This window comes from Manis pentadactyla, chromosome 16 (assembly GCF_030020395.1).
Source record: "Manis pentadactyla isolate mManPen7 chromosome 16, mManPen7.hap1, whole genome shotgun sequence".
Classification (NCBI taxonomy): Eukaryota; Metazoa; Chordata; class Mammalia; order Pholidota; family Manidae; genus Manis; species Manis pentadactyla.
In genome coordinates, this window is record NC_080034.1 from 57,288,414 (window position 1) to 57,311,301 (window position 22,888).

General features: G+C 40.0%; 1 protein-coding gene across 2 annotated transcripts in view; it reads right to left on the bottom strand.

The window, feature by feature from the left end:
• TMEM170B (transmembrane protein 170B) overlaps positions 1-16,899 on the bottom strand; it is a 66,766-nt gene extending 49,867 nt beyond the window's left edge. The window contains exons 1-2 of one of the 2 annotated variants that reach the window (XM_036888668.2): positions 16,267-16,642; positions 402-572 (exon numbers count right to left, since the gene is read on the bottom strand). In XM_036888668.2, coding sequence (XP_036744563.2) covers positions 402-572; positions 16,267-16,585 — 490 coding nt within the window. In that variant the 5' untranslated portion in view covers positions 16,586-16,642. Of the gene's footprint in view, positions 1-401; positions 573-16,266 lie in introns of both variants that reach the window. The other variant, XM_036888669.2, reaches the window with a different exon arrangement.
• Positions 16,900-22,888: the final 5,989 nt, after the last annotated feature.

Sequence of the window (22,888 nt, forward strand, 5' to 3'; positions counted from 1 at the left end):
TTTCTCGTCACAGGCAGATATCAAGAACATAAGTGCTCCACTTTCACTTTTTAATGACAATGATCACTGCCATATTTGTGTGCCCACCTCTTTCCTATACTACAGAGTAAGCTCCTTTAAAGCAGAAACTACATCTGCTGTAAGATAAATTTTTCCACAAGCTACTTTGCTCTTTGTCAATTTTTACAAATTTTTCTATTTCCCACAAAACATTGCATAATGAGTAGAAGTATAAAACTATTCAATGAATAAATGCTCTTTACCTTTTAGATGAAGTGTGACTAGTGCTGAAAACACGCTACATGAAAGATTACACAAATGCTACACTTAAAACAGGAATAAAGCTACCAAAACTGTAAGAGCATATAAAATTCTGCTTAAACAAAACAAGGTCAACTCACTAGTGATCATTGCTCCAGTGACAGAAGCCAGAAATCCAACGCTGACAGCAACGACAGAGATGACCCTGCCCTGCCTGTGCCTCTGCAGCGTCACGAACATGAGCACTCCCGCGGCGCCATGCACGAACAGCGAGGAGAAGAGGGCCCAGAGGAAGACCCAGTACCACATCTCTGAAAGGAAAAAGGTGTGTTAACAATCCTGTTGGAAAACATCTTAGAAAACTCAGTTTAACAAATAGTGAGCACCCAGGTTAATGAGATAATAGATATGAAAATACCTAGTACAGCCCCTGATACATAGGGGTACTGAACAAATAGTGATGATTATCATCACTAACATTTGCTGGGGAAATAATTCCCTCCGTGACTTCAGACAGTTAAGGCTACACTCTAATTTCCTGTCTCCATCACTTTATCTAATCAACCCCTAATGTATTTGCAAACCTCTTGGAGTAAATTAAAGCTAATTAATTGCTGTCTGATATATAACTTTCTATTTTCTACACTAAACAAGCATTAAGACATTTTTTAAACTACCCATTAATTCCAATCATTCCAGAAATCAGTTAAAAATTTTATCTTTTATGATTTTAAGAATTTTAGGTAATTTCCCCTTGGTTCCTGACTTTATATACAGTTGACCTTAAACAATGTGGGGGCTAGGTGTACAGACCCCTGCACATTTGAAGCTGTGTAACCTTTGACACCCCCAAACTTAACTGATAGCCTACTGTTGACCAGAAACCTACCACTAACTTAGTCAATTAGCTCACATTTTCTAGCCTATATTACATATTGTATTCTCACAGTAAAGCTAGAAAATATTCTCTCAAATTATTGCAAATCTCCAAAATTTTTTCCAATATTTAATGAAAAAAATTCACATATAAGTGGACCCAACAATTCAAACCCATGTTGCCCAAGAAATCAGTCGAAATTTCTTTTTCTTAATTCTTTCCCTCATGCCATTTTTTTTATATCATTTATCTACAATTACATGAAGAACATTATGTTTACTAGGCTCCCCCCTTCGCCAAGTCTCCCCCACATACCCCTTCACAGTCACTGTCCATCTGCATAGTAAGATGCTGTAAAATCACTACTTCTCTGTGCTGCACAGCCCTCCCCATGCCCCCCACGTACTATACATGCTAATCGTAATGTCCTCTTTCTTTTTCCCTGCCCTTATCCCTCCCTTCCCACCCATCCTCCCCAGTCCCTTTCCCTTTGGTAACTGTTAGTCCATTCTTGGGTTCTGTGATTCTGCTGCTGTTTTGTTCCTTCAGTTTTCCTTTGTTCTTATACGCCACATATGAGTGAAATCATTTGGTACTTGTCTTTCTCCGCCTGGCTTATTTCACTGAGCATAATACCCTCTAGCTCCATCCATGTTGTTGCGAATGGTAGGATCTGGTTTTTTCTTAAGGCTGAGTAATATTCCATTGTGTATATGTACCACCTCTTCTTTATCCATTCATCTACTGATGGACACTTAGGTTGCTTCCGTATCTTGGCTATTGTAACTAGTGCAGCGATAAACATAGGGGTGCATCTGTCTTTTACAAACTGGAGTGCTGCATTCTTAGGGTAAATTCCGACAAGTGGAATTCCTGGGTCAAATGGTATTTCTATTTTGAGCATTCTGAGGAACCTCCATACTGCTTTACATAATGGTTGAACTAATTTACATTCCCACCAGCAGTGTAGGAGGGTTCCCCATTCTCCACAATCTTGCCAACATTTGTTGTTTGTCTTTTGGATGGTGGCGATCCTTACTGGTGTGAGGTGATATCTCATTGTGGTTTTAATTTGCATTTCTCTGATGATTAGCGATGTGGAGCATCTTTTCATGTGCCTATTGGCCATCTGGATTTCTTCTTTGGAGAACTGTCTATTCAGTTCCTCTGCCCATTTTTTAATTGGATTATTTGCTTTTTGTTTGTTGAGGTGTGTGAGCTCTTTATATATTTTGGATGTCAACCCTTTATCGGATCTGTCATTTATGAATATATTCTCCCATACTGTAGGGTACCTTTTTGTTCTATTGATGGTGTCCTTTGCTGTACAGAAGCTTTTTAGCTTGATATAGTCTCACTTGTTCATTTTTGCTTTGGTTTCCCTTGCCCGGGGAGATACGTTCATGAAGAAATCACTCATGTTTATGTCCATGAGATTTTGCCTGTTTTTTTCTAAGAGTTTTATGGTTTCATGACTTATATTCAGGTCTTTGATCCATTTCGAATTTACTTTTGTGTATGGGGTTAGACAGTGATCCAGTTTCATTCTCTTACATGTAGCTGTCCAGTTTTGCCAGCACCATCTGTTGAAGAGACTGTCATTTCCCCATTGTATGTCCATGGCTCCTTTATCATATATTAATTGGCCATATATGTTTGGGTTAATGTCTGGAGTCTCTATTCTGTTCCACTGGTCTGTGGCTCTGTTCTTGTGCCAGTACCAAACTGTCTTGATTACTGTGGCTTTGTAGTAGAGCTTGAAGTTGGGGAGCGAGATCCCCCCCACTTTATTCTTCCTTCTCAGGATTGCTTTGGCTATTCAGGGTCTTTGGCAGTTCCATATGAATTTTTGAACTATTTGTTCCAGTTCATTGAAGAATGCTGTTGGTAATTTGATAGGGATTGCATCAAATCTGCATATTGCTTTGGGCAGGATGGCCATTTTGACGATATTAATTCTTCCTAGCCAGGAGCATGGGATGAGTTTCCATTTGTTAGTGACCTATTTAATTTCTCTTAAGAGTGTCTTGTATTTTTCAGGGTATAAGTCTTTCATTTCCTTGGTTAGGTTTATTCCTAGGTATTTTATTCTTTTTGATGCTATTGTGAATGTAACTGTTTTCCTGATTTCTCTTTCTATTAGTTCATTGTTAGTGCACAGGAAAGCTACAGATTTCTGTGTGTTAATTTTGTATCCTGCAACTTTGCTGAATTCCAATATTAGTTCTAGTAGTTTTGGAGTGGAGTCTTTAGGATTTTTTTTGTACAATATCATGTCATCTGCAAATAGTGACAGTTTGACTTCTTCTTTACCAATCTGGATTCCTTGTATTTCTTTGTTTTGTCTGATTGCCATGGCTAGGACCTCCAGTACTATTTTGAGTAACAGTGGGGAGAGTGGGCATCCCATCTTGTTCCCAATCTCAGAGGAAAAGCTTTCAGCCACTCGCTGTTCAGTATGATGTTAGCTGTGGGTTTATCATATATGGCCTTTATTATGTGGAGGTACTTGCCCTCTATGCCCATTTTGTTGAGAGTTTTTATCATGAACGGATGTTGAATGTTGTCGAATGCTTTTTTTCAGCATCTATGGAGATGATCATGTGGTTTTTGTCCTTCTTTTTGTTGATGTGGTGGATGATGTCGATGGATTTTCGAATGTTGTACCATCCTTGCATCCCTGGGATGAATCCCACTTAGTCATGGTGTATGATCCTCTTGATGTATTTTTGAATTCGGTTTGCTAATATTTTGTTGAGAATTTTTGCATCTATGTTCATCAGGGATATTGGTCTGTAGTTTTCTTTTTTGGTGGGGTCTCTGCCTGGTTTTGGTATTAGGGTGATGCTGGCTTCATAGAATGAGTTTGGGAGTATTCCCTTCTCTTCTATTTTTTGGAAAACTTTAAGGAGAATGGGTATTATGTCTTCTCTGTATGTCTGATAAAATTCCGAGGTAAATCCATCTGGCCCAGGGGTTTTGTTCTTGTGTAGTTTTTTGATTACTGATTCAATTTCATTGCTGGTAATTGGTCTGTTCGTTGCTGGTAATTGGTCTGTGCCTCACGCCATTTTAATAATTCTGACTTGGAACTTTCAAAGCTCCATTATTCTTTCTTCAATGTATCCTCAATTACGGTTATTTTAGCTTAGTACACAGATGGTTGATGAGCACACCTTTCACCCTGCCCCTCTAGCATTCAATCCCTTCCTTTCTGGCATCCTGCTGCCTCCCTGTCAATACATACAGCTCCCGTAGATACTTCCAAGTCTGTGTACTGACTCCATCTCCCTATCCGGGCTCAACCAATCATTCCCTTCCCATGGTAAAATCCCAGTTTCCTTGTAATAAAATCCCTCTTTTTTACGTAAAGTAGTTCAGGTAAGGTTTCTGTTATTTATAGCTAAAAGAGCTGATTCCAAAATGCTTGGATGTGACCTTGAGAATCATCTTTGGTATGCAAACATTCTATAATGCAAAATAACTCAGGTGCTTTTGTGCTGGGTGTACTGTCTATCAAAATTTAAAACCAAGGTCAATAAAATAGTCATGAAATAAAGAGAACAAAGTGGGTGTATTGAAAGTTATTATCCAAATGCCATTGAGGTACAATATATATAGTTGATGGGAATGTAAAATAATGTAGCTGCTATGGAAAACAGTGTGGTGGTTCCTCAAAACATTAAAAAAAAAAAAGAACTACCATATGATCCAACAATTCTACTTCTGGGTATTTATCAAAAAATGTAAAAGCAGGATTACAAAGGGGTATTTGCACACCCATGTTCACAGCAGCATTATTCACAATAGCCAAGAGGTGGAAGCAGCTCATTGTCCATTAACACTGAGAGATGACTGAGTAAACAAACTGTGGTATACCAGCTTTTGGAATATTATTCAGTTTTAAAAAAGAATGAAATCCTGTCACCTGCTACAACATGGAAGAAGAACCTTGATGACATTATGCCGAGTAAAATAAGCCAGTCACAAAAGGACAAATACTATCTGATTCCAGTTATATGAGATAATTAAAGTAGTCAAAGTCATAGACACAGAAAATAGAATGGTGGCCGCTGGAGGCACTGGGGGAGGGGAAAATGGAGAGCTGTTACTTAATTGGTGTAGAGACTCAGTTTTGCAAGATGAAAAAAGATGTGGAGATTTGTTATACAGTGTGATACACTTAATGCTAATAAATTGCATTTAAAAAGTTAAGATGGTAAATTTTATGTTCTTTTTTTTACATTTGAAAAATTGTTTTTTAAAAGTATGGATATAATTTTAAAAGATAAATATTTTATATCAAGAACATAAATAACTAGGCATTTAAAAACAAAACAAAAACCTCACTAGAGGAAGGATAGTGTAGTTAAGAAAAGGTAATACTAGCAATCCTTGTGGCAATGGAACTCGTCTGTATTTTGACTGTGTTGGTGGTTAAGCATAGAAGTGATAAAATTGTATAAAACTACATATACACACACACACGTGAGTGCACATATACAAGTAATACTGGTGAAATTGGAATACAGTTGATGGATCATATCAACATCATTATCATAGTTTCAATAATATTGTGGCTTCCCACGATGTTCCTATTGAGTAAACTGGGTAAAGGGTTCTCTGTATTATTTCTAACAATTGAATGTGAATCTATAACTATCTCAAAATAAAAAGTTCAATTTTTTAGCAAAAGGAAGGGAAGATACTTATAAGACAAAGTTTAAAAAAAAACATTTCACCCTACTAATTTCTTAAGAATTGAAACTTAGCATGGACTCCGATCATCTGAAACCATTTCAAGGAAGAGACGTGGTATATTTTCCAATGTGGGTTTAAGTGCCATGTATGGTTTTCAAAGGTGTAAGAGAGATGCCAGTGATTAAGGAAAGAAACAAAGCTTGCCTTTTGAGCTTTTTCTCTCCTAGCTTTCAGGGAAATAGTGCTTTCATGCTGTCACTCCCCAACAAATGACTTCAATTTATAATAAATGCATTAAAGACAAAAAGGCTTAACTGGCTCAGAAGATATTTATATTTTAAAAGACATAATTTTCCAAAGTGAACCTAATAAAGTGAGAATATAAGGGAGTAATAATGTGGGGGGGGGGGTGCATTTTTATCAAAAGCGCTCTGAGACAAGAAAACATATTTACTCTGCAACAGACACACACTTTTAGTAAAAGAAGTCAATAATCTGTCTTGTATTCCAAGCCCACTTCTGACAGCTTATCAGATCCACCCCCAAAAGTATTTTCCTTTGTTGTTCTTATAATATAAGCAGAGTGAAAAATTTCTTGACTATATTTAACACTATGAATGAGGGATTGACATTATAAGTAATGTTGTTTGCCTACTGACTCTGCAGCTGTTGACCTCAATAAATTTATCTAATAATTAGGAAATGTAAATTTTAAGTTTAATATTTTATAAAGTCCAAGACTTCAAAGAAACCATTAAAATACAATTTCAGGATAAAGAAGATGTGGTACATATACACAATGGAATATTATTCAGCCATAAGAAGAAAACAAATCCTACCATTTGCAACAACATGGATGGAGCTAGAAGGTATTATGCTCAGTGAAATAAGCCAGGCAGAGAAAGACAAGTACCAAATGATTTCACTCATCTATGGAGTATAAGAACAAAGGAAAAACTGAAGAAGCAAAACAGCAGCAGACTCACAGAACCCAAGAATGGATAACAGTTGCCAAAGGGAAAGGGACTGGGTAGGATGGGTGGGAAGGGAGGGATAAGGGGGCGTGGGGGAAGAAAGGGGCCATTAAGATTAGCATGTATAATGTGGGGGGAGGCACGGGGAGGGTCGTGCAACACAGAAAAGACAAGTAGTGATTCTACAGCATCTTACTACACTGATGGACAGTGACTGTAATGGGGTTTGTGGGGGGACTTGGTGAAGGGGGGAGTCTAGTAAACATAATGTTCCTCATGTAATTGTAGATTAATGATACAAAAATTAAAAAAAATAAAGTGTTACTGCAAATATGTTATCTTTAAAAAATAGTTTTTCATTATAGAATTCATCAAAGGAGAAGATACTCTACCAGGCCAGTGGTTCTCAACACTCACAAGAATTACTCTTAGAGCAACTAAAACAATTTCTGGAGGTGGAACCTAAAAAATTACATTTTCACCAACTCTACCAAATAATCATGACATGCAATAGAGATGGAAATTACTACTCTAAGCTAAAGTTACATTAACAGGTACTTATTAAAAATTCCAAAAGTCATAAAAACAAGATGTCTCATTAGACAAACACTGAATATATTTTTTAATCCTTTATAGAGTATCTACCCTTTCTAACAGAATCAACAGCAAGTAGATACTGCACACTTACTATGTACTCAATATACTCTAAGCTTCAAGCTGAAAATAACTCTATCAGGGAGACTGTGTTTTGCGGATGTTCATAATTCTACCGTTTTTAGAAAAATGGTCCACATTATGTTTAAATAGTCTGTGTTCAGATTAGGTTATCTCAGCTTTCTTTTTCCTTCCAGCAAATCTAAGGTGTGTAAATTACTCTCAATTCTAACAGTGATGCCTCAGTTTGGGGCTATGTCCCATGTACGTGGCTTACTAGACTCTTAGGGAGAATCTAATAATGATGTATTTACAATTGGTTCAGGGGTGGGCAACGTATGGTCCATGAGCCATATCTGGCCTACCACTTGTTTTTCTATGTAGTCTGTGAGCTAAGAATGGTTTTTTACATTTTGAAATGGTCGGAAAAAAATCAGAAGTATATTTTAGGACACATTATAAACTGTACAAAATTCAAATTTCAGTCCATAAAGTTTTACTGTAATAGTTATCCTCATTCATACTGTCCATGGCTACTTTCATGCTACCATGGCAGAGCTTAGTCGTTATGATGGGACCACATGGGCTGAGTATACTTACTGTACTTACTGTATGTTGAGGACTGGTCCTTTACAGAGAAAGCTTGCTGACTCCTGATCTAGTTGATTTTTGACAAAACCTCGCCTGACTGATGGGCTGAAGAAAAGTTATGGCTTTGTAATTTTATCTTTTTCTCACTGTCAGGGTGAGAATAACATTCTTTACTGTTTTCTATATCCTAAATTCTGATCAAAATTTAAATCTAGTAACAGACTGTTCTAGTAAGCATAGGTTTAAAATTTGATGAAATAAATCATGCATTTAGGGAAAAGACTGGAGAACATTACAAACTTGAGATTTACTGCAGAACATGGTATGTAATAAAAATTACAGGTAATCTTCACATTTACTACTGACGCATTCCTGGTTTTAGCTTCTTTACTCCTTGCTTCTTACCATTTAAACAGTACTTCGGCTGTCCTCAGCACACTTTCCCAAGCTTCCACACCTGCAGCCCTGCCAGCTACTCAGCTATCCCCAGCAGGAATGTGGGAGGCCAGACATGACATCTCCCTCATCTCCATTACCCAGAACATCAGCGATTCCTAAATACTTGAATTATTATCAATCCTAAAGCCAGTGCCCAAGTCCAGGCCTGAATTTCTCTTTGGGCTCTTGAAATAACCTGATAGTCTCTCCTCCTCTTCCTTTATTCCCACTTTTTTCTTCTTATATTTCAGTTTGAATAATCTCTATTGGTCCATCTTTAAGTTCTCTGATTTCTGCTTAACGAAGTCTCTTAAGTCTAAGGGATTCTTCATTTCATGAATTTTCATTATTTCATGATGGTCTCTCATCTTATGCCAGACCCACTTTCCCATATCTACCAGGATAATTAATCTTAACATAGGTAATTGATTGCAGCACTTCCTTATTTAAAGTCAAATAAGTAACCTGACAACAAAGTAACCTGAATTCCAAAGAGGGACAGTCCCCTCCAAAGAGTGAGGAAGCCTACAAATTCTCACCTGTGTTAAAACACAGAAGAAACACTTTCTTATTTTTAATCACTAACATTTTAACCATATTTAAAAATATGTGGCCAAATTTGTCTACTTGAAACTTCATTTAACATAGCACAAATTAAAGCTATTGTAGATATTTAATAGTTGTCCACCTCTGTTTCTTAAAGGGCGAAAACACTAATTTTTAAATTTAATTGTGACACCTTCCAGAGCTACTTTGATATACTGCCTCTCTCAAAGCTTATGGTAAAACTGTGTATTACCCTCTTAAACTAAATTACCCTTTTGCCAGCTAATTGCATAATTTCAAATTGTAAACTACAGTACTTTTATTGAACAGTGAAAGAAAATTCTTAGAAAAACAAGTTTTTAACTAAAAACAATCAAAATATCATCTGCTTTAGAGAAATCAGGTTAAGGCTATTTAAAATAGTTCAAAAATTGCTCTGTATTTAAGCCATTGCACTATCTTCCTCAAAGATGTCAATTTGTTTGTTCTTCCTCATAATTGATGGGCTACTCAGTTATAAAAGTATAAGGAAGAAATGTCAAATCCAAATCCACTATGAAATTATAATGGATCATTATACAACAGCTTTAATTGTTACTACTTATATATCCTCAAACCTTAAATCATACATGTCATACCAAAAAAAAAGTTAGTAATAACACGTTTGTTTGAATTAATTGCTGACCTAAAAACATCATCTCAATGAATGACAAAATGTTTTACAATATCTACAATTTCATGATACAATATTTCCAAGGGATACTCACAATGAACACTGAAAAATGAACTTTTTACATCAGTGAGCATAATTTAATATGAAACTCCCAATACAACAAATTTCTAAAATTAAACCTAAATAAGACACCAAATGAATGACAGATCAGAAAATAAAAGCACAACCAGGAAAACACAGCAAGTACTGCATGAGCACGGTCAAACAGTCACACCTTTGATATTATAGACAGTAATCTCCAGCACGCAGTTATGCAGCACTAAGATTAAACAGATAACTTCAGAACTGGAAGGAATCTTCAGACACTCAATGCAGAGTTTCAACCTAAACCAAGTTTTAAGAAGGCCTAATTATAAGAGCTATTAAAAGGCCTAATTCTAAGAGCTATTAAATGGTGTTCAGAGAATAAAGATTTTCTAGATCCTAAACTTCACCCTACAAATTAGCATACTAAAAGTCTGAAGAAGCCCCTTTGAAAAATAAAGTTTAATTTTAAAGATTAAAGAAATGTTTATATGCAAATGGTATTTTTCTTATAGTAAAATCTGTCAACTTTTTTCCTTAACTCATTAAAATCTGTAGATCAGTTCTCCCTTAACATCAATATGAGAATTGTTGGCATTAGACTGTATTATGGATGAGAAAGCCGAGGTATGTGGTATGTCTCAAGTACAAAAGCCAATGAGTAACATTCAAGGATAAAGCTCAGTTTCTTGACTCATAAATTTAAGGATCCTACTGCTTCTTTAGACTCTTTATTTGCATGCAGAAATCTAGTGGAACCCAAATTATCCTGGGGGGAAAATTCCAATAATTGCTCATTATGTAAGCATTTGCATAAACATTATTAATGTTTAATTCTCCTATATACTGCAGATTTAATATAACCAAAGAGTCTAGAATTATTTAAACATTATCATTAAACAGGAATTTTTCTCTATAGCTAATAGCTCATATAAACAAACATTTTTTTTTAATTGGTTAAGGCATCCTCTTGGAAATAAATGAGTCATTTATATTGAAATTTTAGTTAAGTCTTTAACTATACTATATATGCCATATTAACCTGAATCATATATCACAAAACAGCCATAAATTGATCACAAAAAAATTAATTTTTTCAAATTAGGTGTTCCTAATCCTTTAACTCCTGGTAACAAATTCACCTGAAGAGTTTAAAATGTAACTTCCTAGGCCCTTTTCCCAAAGATCCAAAATTCCATAACTATGGACTGGGGCATATGGATCTGTACCCTTAGCCAGCTCCAGGTGTTTCTGATATGTAAGCAAAGTTCAGACACCATGTTAGATTAAAGTAACTCATGTTAGAGGACAGGAGAGGGGGAGAATTTTATAATGAAAATTCAGTTTCACATTACTGATGAAAACATCTTAGCTAAACAAAGATATTCAAGAGCAGTAGGACAGATATGACCCATTCTTCAAAAGTTTGCATTACACAATGTCACTTTTATGAAAGACTTGATAGATTATATTCCAAGATTACATTATAAGAACATAAACAACTAGACCCAGGTAAGTCTGGCTCTTCCTGTTTGCATGAAGTTTGGTGAAAAATATCTCCTTTTCTTTTAAGATTTAGTCTACTCAGCTAAGGTCACCCATCTAATGATACCTTTTACAAATGCACTGCTACTGCAACTGTTTATTCTGATTGATTTATGGCTAAATTAGTCATTTAAAATACACAGTTAGCCTATCACAGCTGATATAATCATATACAATTTATAGAATAAGTCATATGGCCACTTCAATTACAGGAAATGAGATACAACAAAATGTGAGATGCACAGTGACAGGCAGTGAGTATCCAACAATGTGGCCTTTACTCTACTGACTCACCTCTGACTGAATGAGGGTGAATTTGACATGATACATTCTTGTAGTTCTCCTTATATCTAATCATTCTTAATTCCAATTTCCTTCCCTGGTTCCCTGGTTCCAATTCCTCCCCCATCCCTGCTTCATCTTTACTCTTCCGTGTAGGCTTCCTTTCTAGAGAAAAAATATCCCTAATTATTCTGACTCCACTTCATAATTATCTTACCTTCCTGGTCCTTCCTTTCAATCACTAAACAAAGCAAACATAAATAAATTTATATTCTGGTATTTAACTATTAAAGATTAAAAAAACATAGCTTACAAAGTCTAAGGACTTAACCAGAAATTGATTTAGGTTTAAGAAGTGTCATCTGGTCTTAGGGCTTGGTATTGCCAGAGGATGACTCAAAGATAATGAGATGGGAATTAAGAAAATAAAAACCTGAAGATGATAATTTTGATTTCTGAAAAATTACAGTAACTTAATTTTCAGTAAGACATACAGGTAAGCCTTCCAAAAAGTGAAGTCCTATAAAGTACAGATCATACCAGCACTTATTAATTGGTTCTGTACAACAAAGGAGTAAGAGATTTTTCACAGTATTTCAGAGAAAGTAAATTTTGGGGTCTGAAACAAATAGTGAAAAGCAGCACATTGTTTTTAGGGCTACATTTACAAAATATAAATATCTGTAAGTGGACATTTCAAGTAAGTATCTACATAGACTCATCTCCTATAGTAGAGCGCTTAGGAAAAGGAATTTAACCTAAAGGGAAGCTAGGCTGCAGAGCACGACTAAAAGCAGCACACCTGCCTGGGAGCACAGCTAAAGGAACGTGCTGACTATACTTCATGTGGTGTGAACAATTCCAAACATATATAATATACCAACTTTTTCCCCTTTTCTCTTTTTCTGCAGACAATCAATTTAAAGCTAAAGTGGCTTAGCAATTGTAAAGTCTAAAGGGGAACTATGATACTGGGCATGCATATCATCTAACTAAATAAGCATATATATATATTTCACACACACACACACACACACACACACACAGATTTGCTATTCTAGTGTGAATTCCCAGCTTCCTGATGTTCATAACAATAGAAAGAGGGGAGCACCTGCTCCCACATTTGCAGCTGACACTGGATGGTAGATGAGCCTGAAACCAGCCTTTGCCCTTTTTCCCAGGGACCAATTATCCCTTTCCCATCACCAGCCTGCTCTGTGTTTACGCAGTTTAGGAATTGTGCCTTTTTCTAAGTAAAAATATTGTTCTCTCAACTCTCAGCAACAAAATTTGGGTCAGACATAAAGTTGGGAGCCAGTGTAGTTGAAGAAATAAAGGTAAGCAAAAAATACACTTCACTGTAGATGTTTTTTAAAAGCTGTTATCCATAAAACTGAAAGAGTATACACGTATGTATAATACTTCTAAAATAGTCAAACTGTCTAACTTATAGCTTTAAAATGTTAAGCTAGTTCTAATTTCTAGTTTTCATTATCACTTTTTAAAACTGTTTCAATCAAATTAATACATACATGAGACTACTTTCTAAAGGTCAATCTCTAAGATAAAAAGGTCAATATGAAAACTTTACCTATGTGATAAGATACAAATAGAATAAATCATACCTGTTAGTTTGTATAAAGAAAAAGAGATAATGTACATTCTTTTTATTTTTAATTAACCACAATTCTTAATTAGTCAGATTTCCACAAATTCTTCACACAGCCATTTCCTAAATCCAAATCAGTCTGGTTCTACACTATGCTCTTTCTATATCACCCGTTTCATTGCCAAGTTTATTACAGTAACAAAATTGCCTTCTGACTTAATAATATGCATTATCATAATCAGAAGAGGTAATACTTTTTCATTTATTAGCTATCAGATCTAAGTAAGTTACTATTTCAGTGTCTGAGTCTATAAAATAAGGATAAACAAATTTCTTTCAAGCTTATTGAAAAGATTAAATAAAATACATGAAAGCATGGTAACTAGCACAAAAAAGTTAATAAGTATTTGTGTGTTTTAAAAGTATAACAAAAAACAAAAAAAAACACAAAAGTATAACTTTAAAATATCTATAAAAGTTGCTTAAACACCTTATTCCCTAGTTATAGCATATTCAACAAATGTAGCTCAAAAATAACTACAACCAGACCGTTTAAATGATGCTACTGTTAAGCATTGTTTTAAAAATTCAACTCAGTCACCATATTACACATTTACTATATGGTCAGGTACAATAATGCTAGGGTTCCAGAATTCTGTGATTATAACAATGATCCCAACTGCAAAAAGCCCAGAGTCTAGAAAGGACAAAAAAAATTACAATGTAATTCAAAAATACAGTAATAAAAGCACAAGTACAAGGAGGATCAGTAGCAGGATGAAGCATGTAATAATACATCCTGTCTGGAGAGGGTAAAGAGGAAGCAGCCAAAGACGCATGAAGAGGGGAAAGATTAGTTCTTCCCCCAATGACTGAGATCCAAAGCCCAGTTCAACCATTTACTAGATGTCCAGTTTGGAGTAATTTCTCTCTCTTAGCCTTTTTGTAACTCTACTTTGGAGAATTATTCTGAAGAACAGATATAGTATATGTAAAGTGCCTGATACACAGTAGGCTCTCAATAAACAGCAGTTTTGTTTCAAGTGACTAAGGTCACCGACATGGAGAAGGCCACAATGAACACATCAGAATGTTACCACTTACAGAATCCACTTTTTAGAAGTGAAGTGATTCATAAGGTGTGGCACTCACCCAATGGTGAAACATATTTCTAATCTATTTCTTTCTGCAAGTTTACCCTGACAAATTTGCATATTCAGACTCCAGTTGTTTCTTAGAAGATGGTCTCATTGTTCTTCCTCAGTCCCACATCAGTCCTAGTTTTGGATGCTCAGCATATCCTGTATGAAATGGCCAAATCTGACGAGCGTCTGATGATTAGTATAGTAGGAGATAAACAGAGCTAATTCTGGGTTGAAACTACTATTAGCAACCTAATGGTTGACTTGTAGAATTGGAAGCCACACTAATGGTTAGAAACTTCAAGTAAATATGTTAAAAATATAGTTAAACCTGACCAAGAGGTAAGTTACATTTACATTTATTCTATAGCTCCCAAAGCTAATTTTCCCTAAATACCTATTGATGAGCTAAGCCAGTCATTAACATATACAAATATATATTATTAAGACTTACTTTTCTTTTCATTCCAATAACATCATTGATAGATCTGAAATATGACAGTGGATACATAAAAGCAAAGCATAAGATAAAGCAGTCTGTATCTAAATTCAGTTGATCATGAAGTGTAGTCTTTATGTCAATACAGTTTTTAGAAGAATATGTTCTTGTTCTGCAATCATCATGAAAGATCAGTTTGCTCCAAGTTAAATAACCACAAATTAAAAGTGAGGACACCATGAATCAATCCAGAATCTACCTTGATTTTACAGTTTCCACATTCATAACATCAGTGAATTTAAAGTTGTCCTTGTCGTATATAATTCCATAAAGTATTTCTCTATAAATATCTAAATCCATACACACACGCACACACACAATGTGCATGTATTCTGTCAAGACAGATTGTTTGTAAAATACTCTTCATACTTTTAATCAGTTTGACATAATGCATTTTTAACTACACGTTCTACCAAAATTGGCTGCCTTATGCATTTTCAAGAATTAAATCCTGAATATGTTTTTAAGTTTCTCTGAGAAGCAGGCACTGAGGAGCCACTAAATTGCAACTGAGTGTCTTTCTTGTAAATACTCATCTTTAGAGGGTAATTTTTTAAATTGAGAACTCAAGAGTATAATATAAGCATTTCCACATAAACAAAAGTAGAAGTTTCTTCACAAAGCAAATATAGATTCGAAAAAGATGAGTATTGCTCACTTTTACATTTAAAATTGATGTTTATTATTATAATGTAGTTAAGTCCAATTCCCTCCTGATAGCCTTGACGAATTAAGAGAAATACACCAAATTATCAAATCTCACAGAAACGGCAGCTTGAGGGCCAGAGGGGAAGAGACAGACAAAAGGTAATTAGAGAGGGAGGAGATGACTGCACTAGCCCTTGGCCCAGCCTCTGGCCCACTATAATCTACTTAATTTGTCATCCATGTCAACGAATAATTTAACAGTTTAAGCAAATTGACCACTATCGAGCAGAGAGTCTATGTCCTGCATTCAGCTTGAGATTTGCCGGAAAAAAAAGAGAGTTAAGCTAAAAAAAGGGATCAACAGCAAGAAGCGGGTGTGCGTGCCTGTGAGCGCGGGGATAAATAACGCTAAATGTGCTCCAGTCTAAATACTAATGCAATTCCGCGCGTACTACAAGGGGAGGGCTGTCGGGACCCTCGCCGCGCCCAGAAGCAGGCGGGAGTCGTGGATCCTCCCCCGCGGTGCAAGCGACCCGGAGCGCCCGGGGAGCCGGCGACGGCGCCTCCTGAACAGGCGCCGAGTGGATCCGATTAACACCTTCCTGGCCAGGACCCAGGGCCGCGAGTGCCCGAGCCGGGCGCCCACGGGGCTGGGGCGGCGAGGAGCGCCAGCTCCCCTCGGAGGGAGAAAGGAGGCGGGGGGCGGCACCGCACCCCGTTCCCAACCCGGCGCAGCAATTACCCGTGAGGTTCCTCAGCACCGTCCCGTGGGCCCAGAGGCTCAGGACCTGCTGCACCGACAGGTTGATCATGGAGTGGTCGCCCCCCTCCGCCTTCATCTTTCCCGGGGGGCGCCCGCCGCCCTCTCCTCGGGTGCCGGGTGGCGGCGGCGGCTGCGAGGCTCCGGGGGCGGCGGCAGGTGCGCGGCTCCTCCAGGCCGCCGCCGCCGCCGGGGAAGGCTGCGGGGCGCCGGGCTGGGCGCGGGCGCTGCCGCCGACGGGCCTCCGGGGGGGGCAGTTCGGAGCGTCTCCCAGGCAGCCCCCTCCCCGCCGGGGAGACATTGAGGACAGCGGACGGGGGAAGGGAGGGGACCGGGCGCTCTCCTCGCGCGGCCCCCGAGCGAGGACTCGGGTGGAGGCCGGGGCCGCTGCCTCTCAGGGGCGGCACGGTGCCGCGGGGGCCAGACACGCCGAGGGGCCGAGGTCACGCCAGGAGGCCCGGGGTGATGGGCAGCCGGCAGGTGCAGCCCCCGACGGGGCCCAGCTCATCCCCGCAGAGAACCAGCAGACCCGGGGCGCGGAGGAGGCTGCGGCGGCGGCGGCCGCGGCGGCACCTGCCGCCAGCCTGCCCACCCTCCAGCCGCCGACACTCGAGGAACCGCCCCCTCCACTCGCGGCCGCCGGTTGGCCGCTCTAGCGCGTGCGCACGAGTCTCCACCTCCCCCGCCAGTCCCCGAGCCTTTGCGCATGCTCATTCTCCCGCTTCCCGCGACCCGCCGCCCTCCGACCGCGGGCGGGCAGCACAGCCCTCCGTCTCCCCTCCCCGCGAGCGCCAGCTGGCGAGGCTATCGGCGCAGAGCGTCGGCCCGCAGTGGGGCGGAGGGAAGCGCATCCTACGTCACTAGCGCCACCGCAGGCCTGGCTGCTGATTGGATGCTCCCGGGGGAACCACCTCCAGGCCCTCCCCTTGACGGCCGGGCGTGCGCCCCCGGAGGGCTGGAGCTTCAGCCCGCGGCGGAGCTAGGCTCGCTGCTTGGAGCGGTGCGGCGGACCCAGCCTGATCTGCAGCGCTGACCCGCAGTGCGGGTAGCGAGGGGTGCTAAACTTTGAGATGCACCCCTGACAGTTCATCCTTTGGCCTCGAATGAAATACTTTTGATGAAGATGTTTGCGAACAACTTTTAAGGGCGTAAGTAACGACGTTCTGGATGTATTTGCGGGTTCTTTTTTTTCTTTGAGTGAGTTTCATGGCCTACATAGGTCACTACTTGCAGAATGTATTTTAAAACCACTAAAACAGAAATAGACTCGCTTTATCATCCGCCCAGTTCTCCCTGCAGCAACAGCGTGGGCCTCCCGTGGTTCCCGCATCTCAAGTCCCGTGTGCCCTATTCGTCAGCGCTGTCCCCACGGTCTGGCTCTTTTTTCCTTGCAGTATTCTTTTTACCTAAATTGTAAAAGTCTCCGTTATTTTATTCGCCATAGGATTTAAATTTGCCGCCTCTCTTCCTGTCCACCGACCCAGGAGCTGTCTAAAATAACTACAAACTCCCCCTTGAGACTTGAAACCTTTTAACGTGAAAATCAAAAATTAAGCTGTGGCAATAACATAAGTTTATGCAGGAGCCAGCACCTCCTCTCTCATCCTTTTTCAACCCCTCTGCCACCTAGAAAATAGAATCTACAAAGAGAAGTGAAGAAGTCATGATGTAGCAAAATCACAAAGTACATTTGGCAAAGCATGGAAAGGTTGAGTCACCTTGAGAAAGTGCTCTTGGTGACCCCTTTAAACTCTCACATCAGGAGCTTTTAGTTTGCATGGAATCAATTGAAGTTCTTATTATTACACACTATTATTTAAAACACTGTAGCAATACATTGGAAATATTCAGAACCTGGGAGAGTTCCCAGCACATGATTTTCAACAAATAATGTGTTGAATGAATAATTGATTGAACTTCATAGAAAAGTCAACATTTTTGTTTAACATATTCTTTTAAGTCAGAATCTAGGTGATTTCAGGAAATGAGAAAGGCACAACAATGAAGCCTAAATTCGATAATATGCTTTGATAACCCGACTGCTTTATAGTTACATTGAATTTAATAAGATTGATTTGGCACCTACCATCTGTCATGTTATGTTTGGTATTATCTATAGGATTTGAAGATTAATAAGATCACTACTTTTTAGGCTAATCTATTGCATTTAACTTGTCTTTGCCTTGATACCCACTCTGTTGGAGCCTATGTTCTTAAGGGAATTGAACATTTTCCTAATAGCCAGAGTTATGAAACCCAAACTGAGTTAATGCAAATGAAAATTGTGTAATTTCTTTCCTTGCAGATTTTTGATGCTGAGTTAATATACCAATCATGGACTGGTTTAGTTCATTCTGCCAGAAATTAGGGAACACCCCAAACGAATACTAGAATTCGTCTTCAACCCTGTACCCTTTAGTGTGAAATAAACAATTCACAAACAGTTCCTGGTTTATTTCTTACTCACAAGTGAAGGAACGCCCTTAAGTCTTAGGCATCCTATTACTTATCCAGAGAGAGCCCAGAAGAAAGCTTTAAAATCAATTAGAATATGAAATGATATTGCTCCTTTGAGAAAAACATTAACTATTGAGGACTTTTTCCTCCACCTTCCTTTCCTGCTTCTATAGTACTATATCTTAGAGTCATGTTACATAGTCAATCTAATTACATCATCTTGTTACAAATTTCAGCAGTTTCAAACCTTAAGTGGTGGGTGGGAAGTGGGGTTCAATAAATTCATTGTCTGGAAAATCTGTTTTCAACACTGGTTTCAACACTTGCTATAGCTTTCAAATGGGAATAATAATCTCTTCAGAAGTTTGGTATCCTTTAGATAATAGTAATAATCAATGCAAAACTCCCTCCTTGTGCCAGGCCTTGTGTCAGATACTCAATACTAATTAAATCATTTAATTATCACAAGGTTGGGTTGAAATTTCACAACATTATTAGACTAATTTTTTTTAATCCATGCACAAAATCCCACTTCTGCCCAAATCTCTGTTTACACATACACACGTACACTCACACAAATACACACACACAGAAATGAAAGCACAATAGGTTAATTTTTGAAGGAGAAAATAAAATTCTGTTGAAAGAAGTGACAGAAATAAGAAAAAAAAAGTCATGCATAATATTTTTAAATATATACTGCTCTGAAATTTACATGCTGAAATGTTTTTGGGAATACCTATTTGGATCAAGAAATATTTGCATCACAGTAAATCAGAGAAACAATGTAAAGAGTATTTTCTTTCTCTGAATAATCCATCATTTTCCCACAGACCTAAAAACCAGATATGTCATGTACAAAATTCCTGTATATACTTGGATTTCTTTCTGTTCCATCTATCTGTCTGTGCATGAGTCAGCACTACTCTGTTTTTATTTCCTTTAGCTGTATGATATGTTTCAGTATCTGCCAATATAGTTCCCTTGTCTAAAAATCTTAATTTTCAAATTTTTTCCTGATTAACTTTGAATGTGTATTACGCCAGAAGAACTTTAAAATTAGCTTCCTACTTCTAAAAATATTACCAACTATATTTTTATTGTAATCATCTTAAATTTGTAAATAAACTTAGGGGGAAGTGAGAAAATTTAAACTCTTATTAAGAATTTCAACTCTGAAAGTTTGTTGAATATGTCTTTTTAATATCTTTATAGATACAGCCATGTGATACTTCCTTTGGTTCTGTATACATGGGGAAACATATTTATTTATTTATATTTATTTTTTTTTTCAGAGGGCATCTCTCATATTTATTGATCAAATGGTTGTTAACAACAATAAAATTCTGTATAGGGCACTCAATGCACAATCGTTAATCAACCCCAAACCTAATTCTCAACAGTCTCCAACCTTCTGAAGCATAACGAACAAGTTCTTACATGGTGAACAAGTTCTTACATAGTGAGTAAGTTCTGACATGATGAACAGTGCAAGGGCAGTCATATCACACATATTAATTTATTTCCTAATTTTTTTTGAATTATTGAAATTAATGCTACTTGGTTGTGACCTCTCATTCTTTTAATATGCTACTTATTTATACACTTTAATATATTACTAGAATTGTGTCATCAATATTGAAGGGCCCCCACCCATAAGATGGTGAAATTCCTGCTTCTCTTCCTGGTCCTCAGTTCCCGCCGGCACCACATGAACCCAAATCACCCCTCGCCCCCCTAATCCCAGCACCTAGCCAATAGCCACCAGCCCCATAGAAGTAACACCACAATCACCCCATGTCCCTTCCTATATAACCCAGCACCTTTCCCTAATAAAGCGGAATTCTCCGGTGAATCGCTGCTGTGTGTCGCTCCCTTCCTTTCATTGGTGCCAAAACCCGGGAGATGGGACACCCCAACTGGGCCCCGTCTTCCCCCGACACCAGCAGCAGCTTGCCCTCGTCCTCTTTTTCCGGCGCTGGCTCCTCACACTCACCACTCCTCTCTGGCCTTTGGGTAAGTTTTCCCCCGGAGTGGGCAGCTCTTCCCCGAGCTATCGCAGCGCCATTGACCGTGATCGTCCGGCAAGGCCCTGAGGCTCGGGGACGAGGAGGGAACTCTCCCCACCTTAGGCCTTCACGGCTGCGGCGGACCCTCAGGCCCCCTCCTCCAACAGCCATAAACGAGGTGACTCCTTTGCGGATGAGAACGCTCCCTTCCCCCCCTTCTCCTTCCGTTCCTTCCGCCGAAAATTCCTTCTGCTGAAAATTCCTAGTACTAGGTACTCGTGACTTGGCACTCTGCCTTCTTAGAGGAGTCTGGGTGACGACCCACACTTCCTAAGAAACCGACTCGTATACGAGTTTCCGCAGACCACCAAGGATCATCGGGGACGCCCTTTGTCTCCTTGCGGTCTGTTCCCATTCCGAGGGTCTCCGTTCGTCTTCCCCTGTTTGTCTCCTTCTCTGTCCTTTAGCCATGGGAGCCTCCTCATCCCTCCCTGGAAGCTCACCTCTTGAATGCCTGCTCAAGCATCTAGCCACCCTCTCCCTGACGCCTGATATAAAACCAAAACTTCTCCGCAAATACTGCTCCCAAGATTGGCCGACATGCCCCCTAGACAATCACAACCAATGGCCCGCAGGGGGAACTCTTGATCCTAACATCACTCGCGATCTCTTTAACTACTGCCAGCGCCTGAAAAACTGGAAGGAGATTCCCTATACCGAAGCTTTCCGCCTTCTCCTCCCGCCCCCCTCACCGCCACCGCCGCCTCCTCCCCCCAAGTTCTCCCAGCCTGCAAGCCGTCTCCCCCGCAGAAGCCTCCCGCCCACTCCCTTCCCCCTCCTCTCCTACAACAGCCCCTCTCCCTTCCTCTACCACCATCTCCTCCCCCACCTCACCCCCCTTGCAGTTCAAGCCTGACCCTTTCAGCCCCCCTCTAAGTTAATCCCAGGAGCCCCCTCCATCTTTGCCCCCATCACCTGTTTCTCCCCCACAGACTGAGCCAGAACCCTTCAGTCCCCCACCGCCATGGGTCTCTGCTCTCGAGATATCTTCGCCTGCTGCTTAATAGCAGGTCTGAAAAAGGCAGCTCGTAAAGTAGTCAATTTTCAAAAGCTCCAAGACATAATTCAAAGGAGTGAGGAAACTCCCTCCGAGTTCTTAGACAGACTCACCCAAGCCCTATTACAGTTACCAGCCTGGACCCAGAAACGCCTGACGGGAGACATGTCCTTATGACATACTTCCCGGCTCAAAGCTACCCCGACATTAAAGCTAAACTCAAAAAGTTAGAACAGGGCCCCGCTACCCCACAGACTGAGATCCTAACAGTGGCCTTTAAAGTCTTCCATAACCGGGAGGAGGAGAAAGAACGCCGTAAACAAAAGGCTGATCAGGCCAATTTCCAAATGTTGGCCCAGCTGATAAAACCACAACCGGGGCGCCCTTCTACAAACAAGCCGCCCACAGGAGCTTGTTTCAAGTGCGGAAAAGAGGGACATTGGTCAAGGGCGTGCCCCTCCCCCAGAACTCCTACCACCCCATGCCCCGGATGCCACAAAAAGGGCCACTGGGGGTCTGGTTGCCCAGCCACCCGAAGGAGAGGCTGGATGAACAACCGCCATCCTAAGCCCGCCGTAGTGGGGCTGGCAGAAGATTGATGGGGCCCGGGGGCTTCTCACCCGACCATTTCCATCACCAAACAGGAGCCCAGGGTTACTCTAATAGTAGACGGTCGCCCCGTCTCCTTCCTCCTAGACACAGGAGCCACCTTCTCAGTCTTGCGAGAATACCGGGGCCCTACCACGCCTGCCATTACTCCTATAGTCAGGGTAGGAGGTAAACAGATTTTCCCATTAAACCCTCCCCCCTTTTATGCACAATCCAAGACAATACCATACCTTTCTCCCACTCCTTCCTGGTTATACCCCAGTGTCCCATCCCCTTACTAGGACGGGATATCCTTTCCTCCATGTTTCAATAACTATATCCACTCCCACAGCCCCCAGTACTCCCTTCTGATGGCCCTCATAGCCGACGACACCCCTCTGCCCAATGAAAGCTCCAGTTCCGCCCTCATACACCCTGTAAATCCCAAAGTTTGGGACATTACAAGCCCCTCCGTGGCTCTATGTCCTCCTGC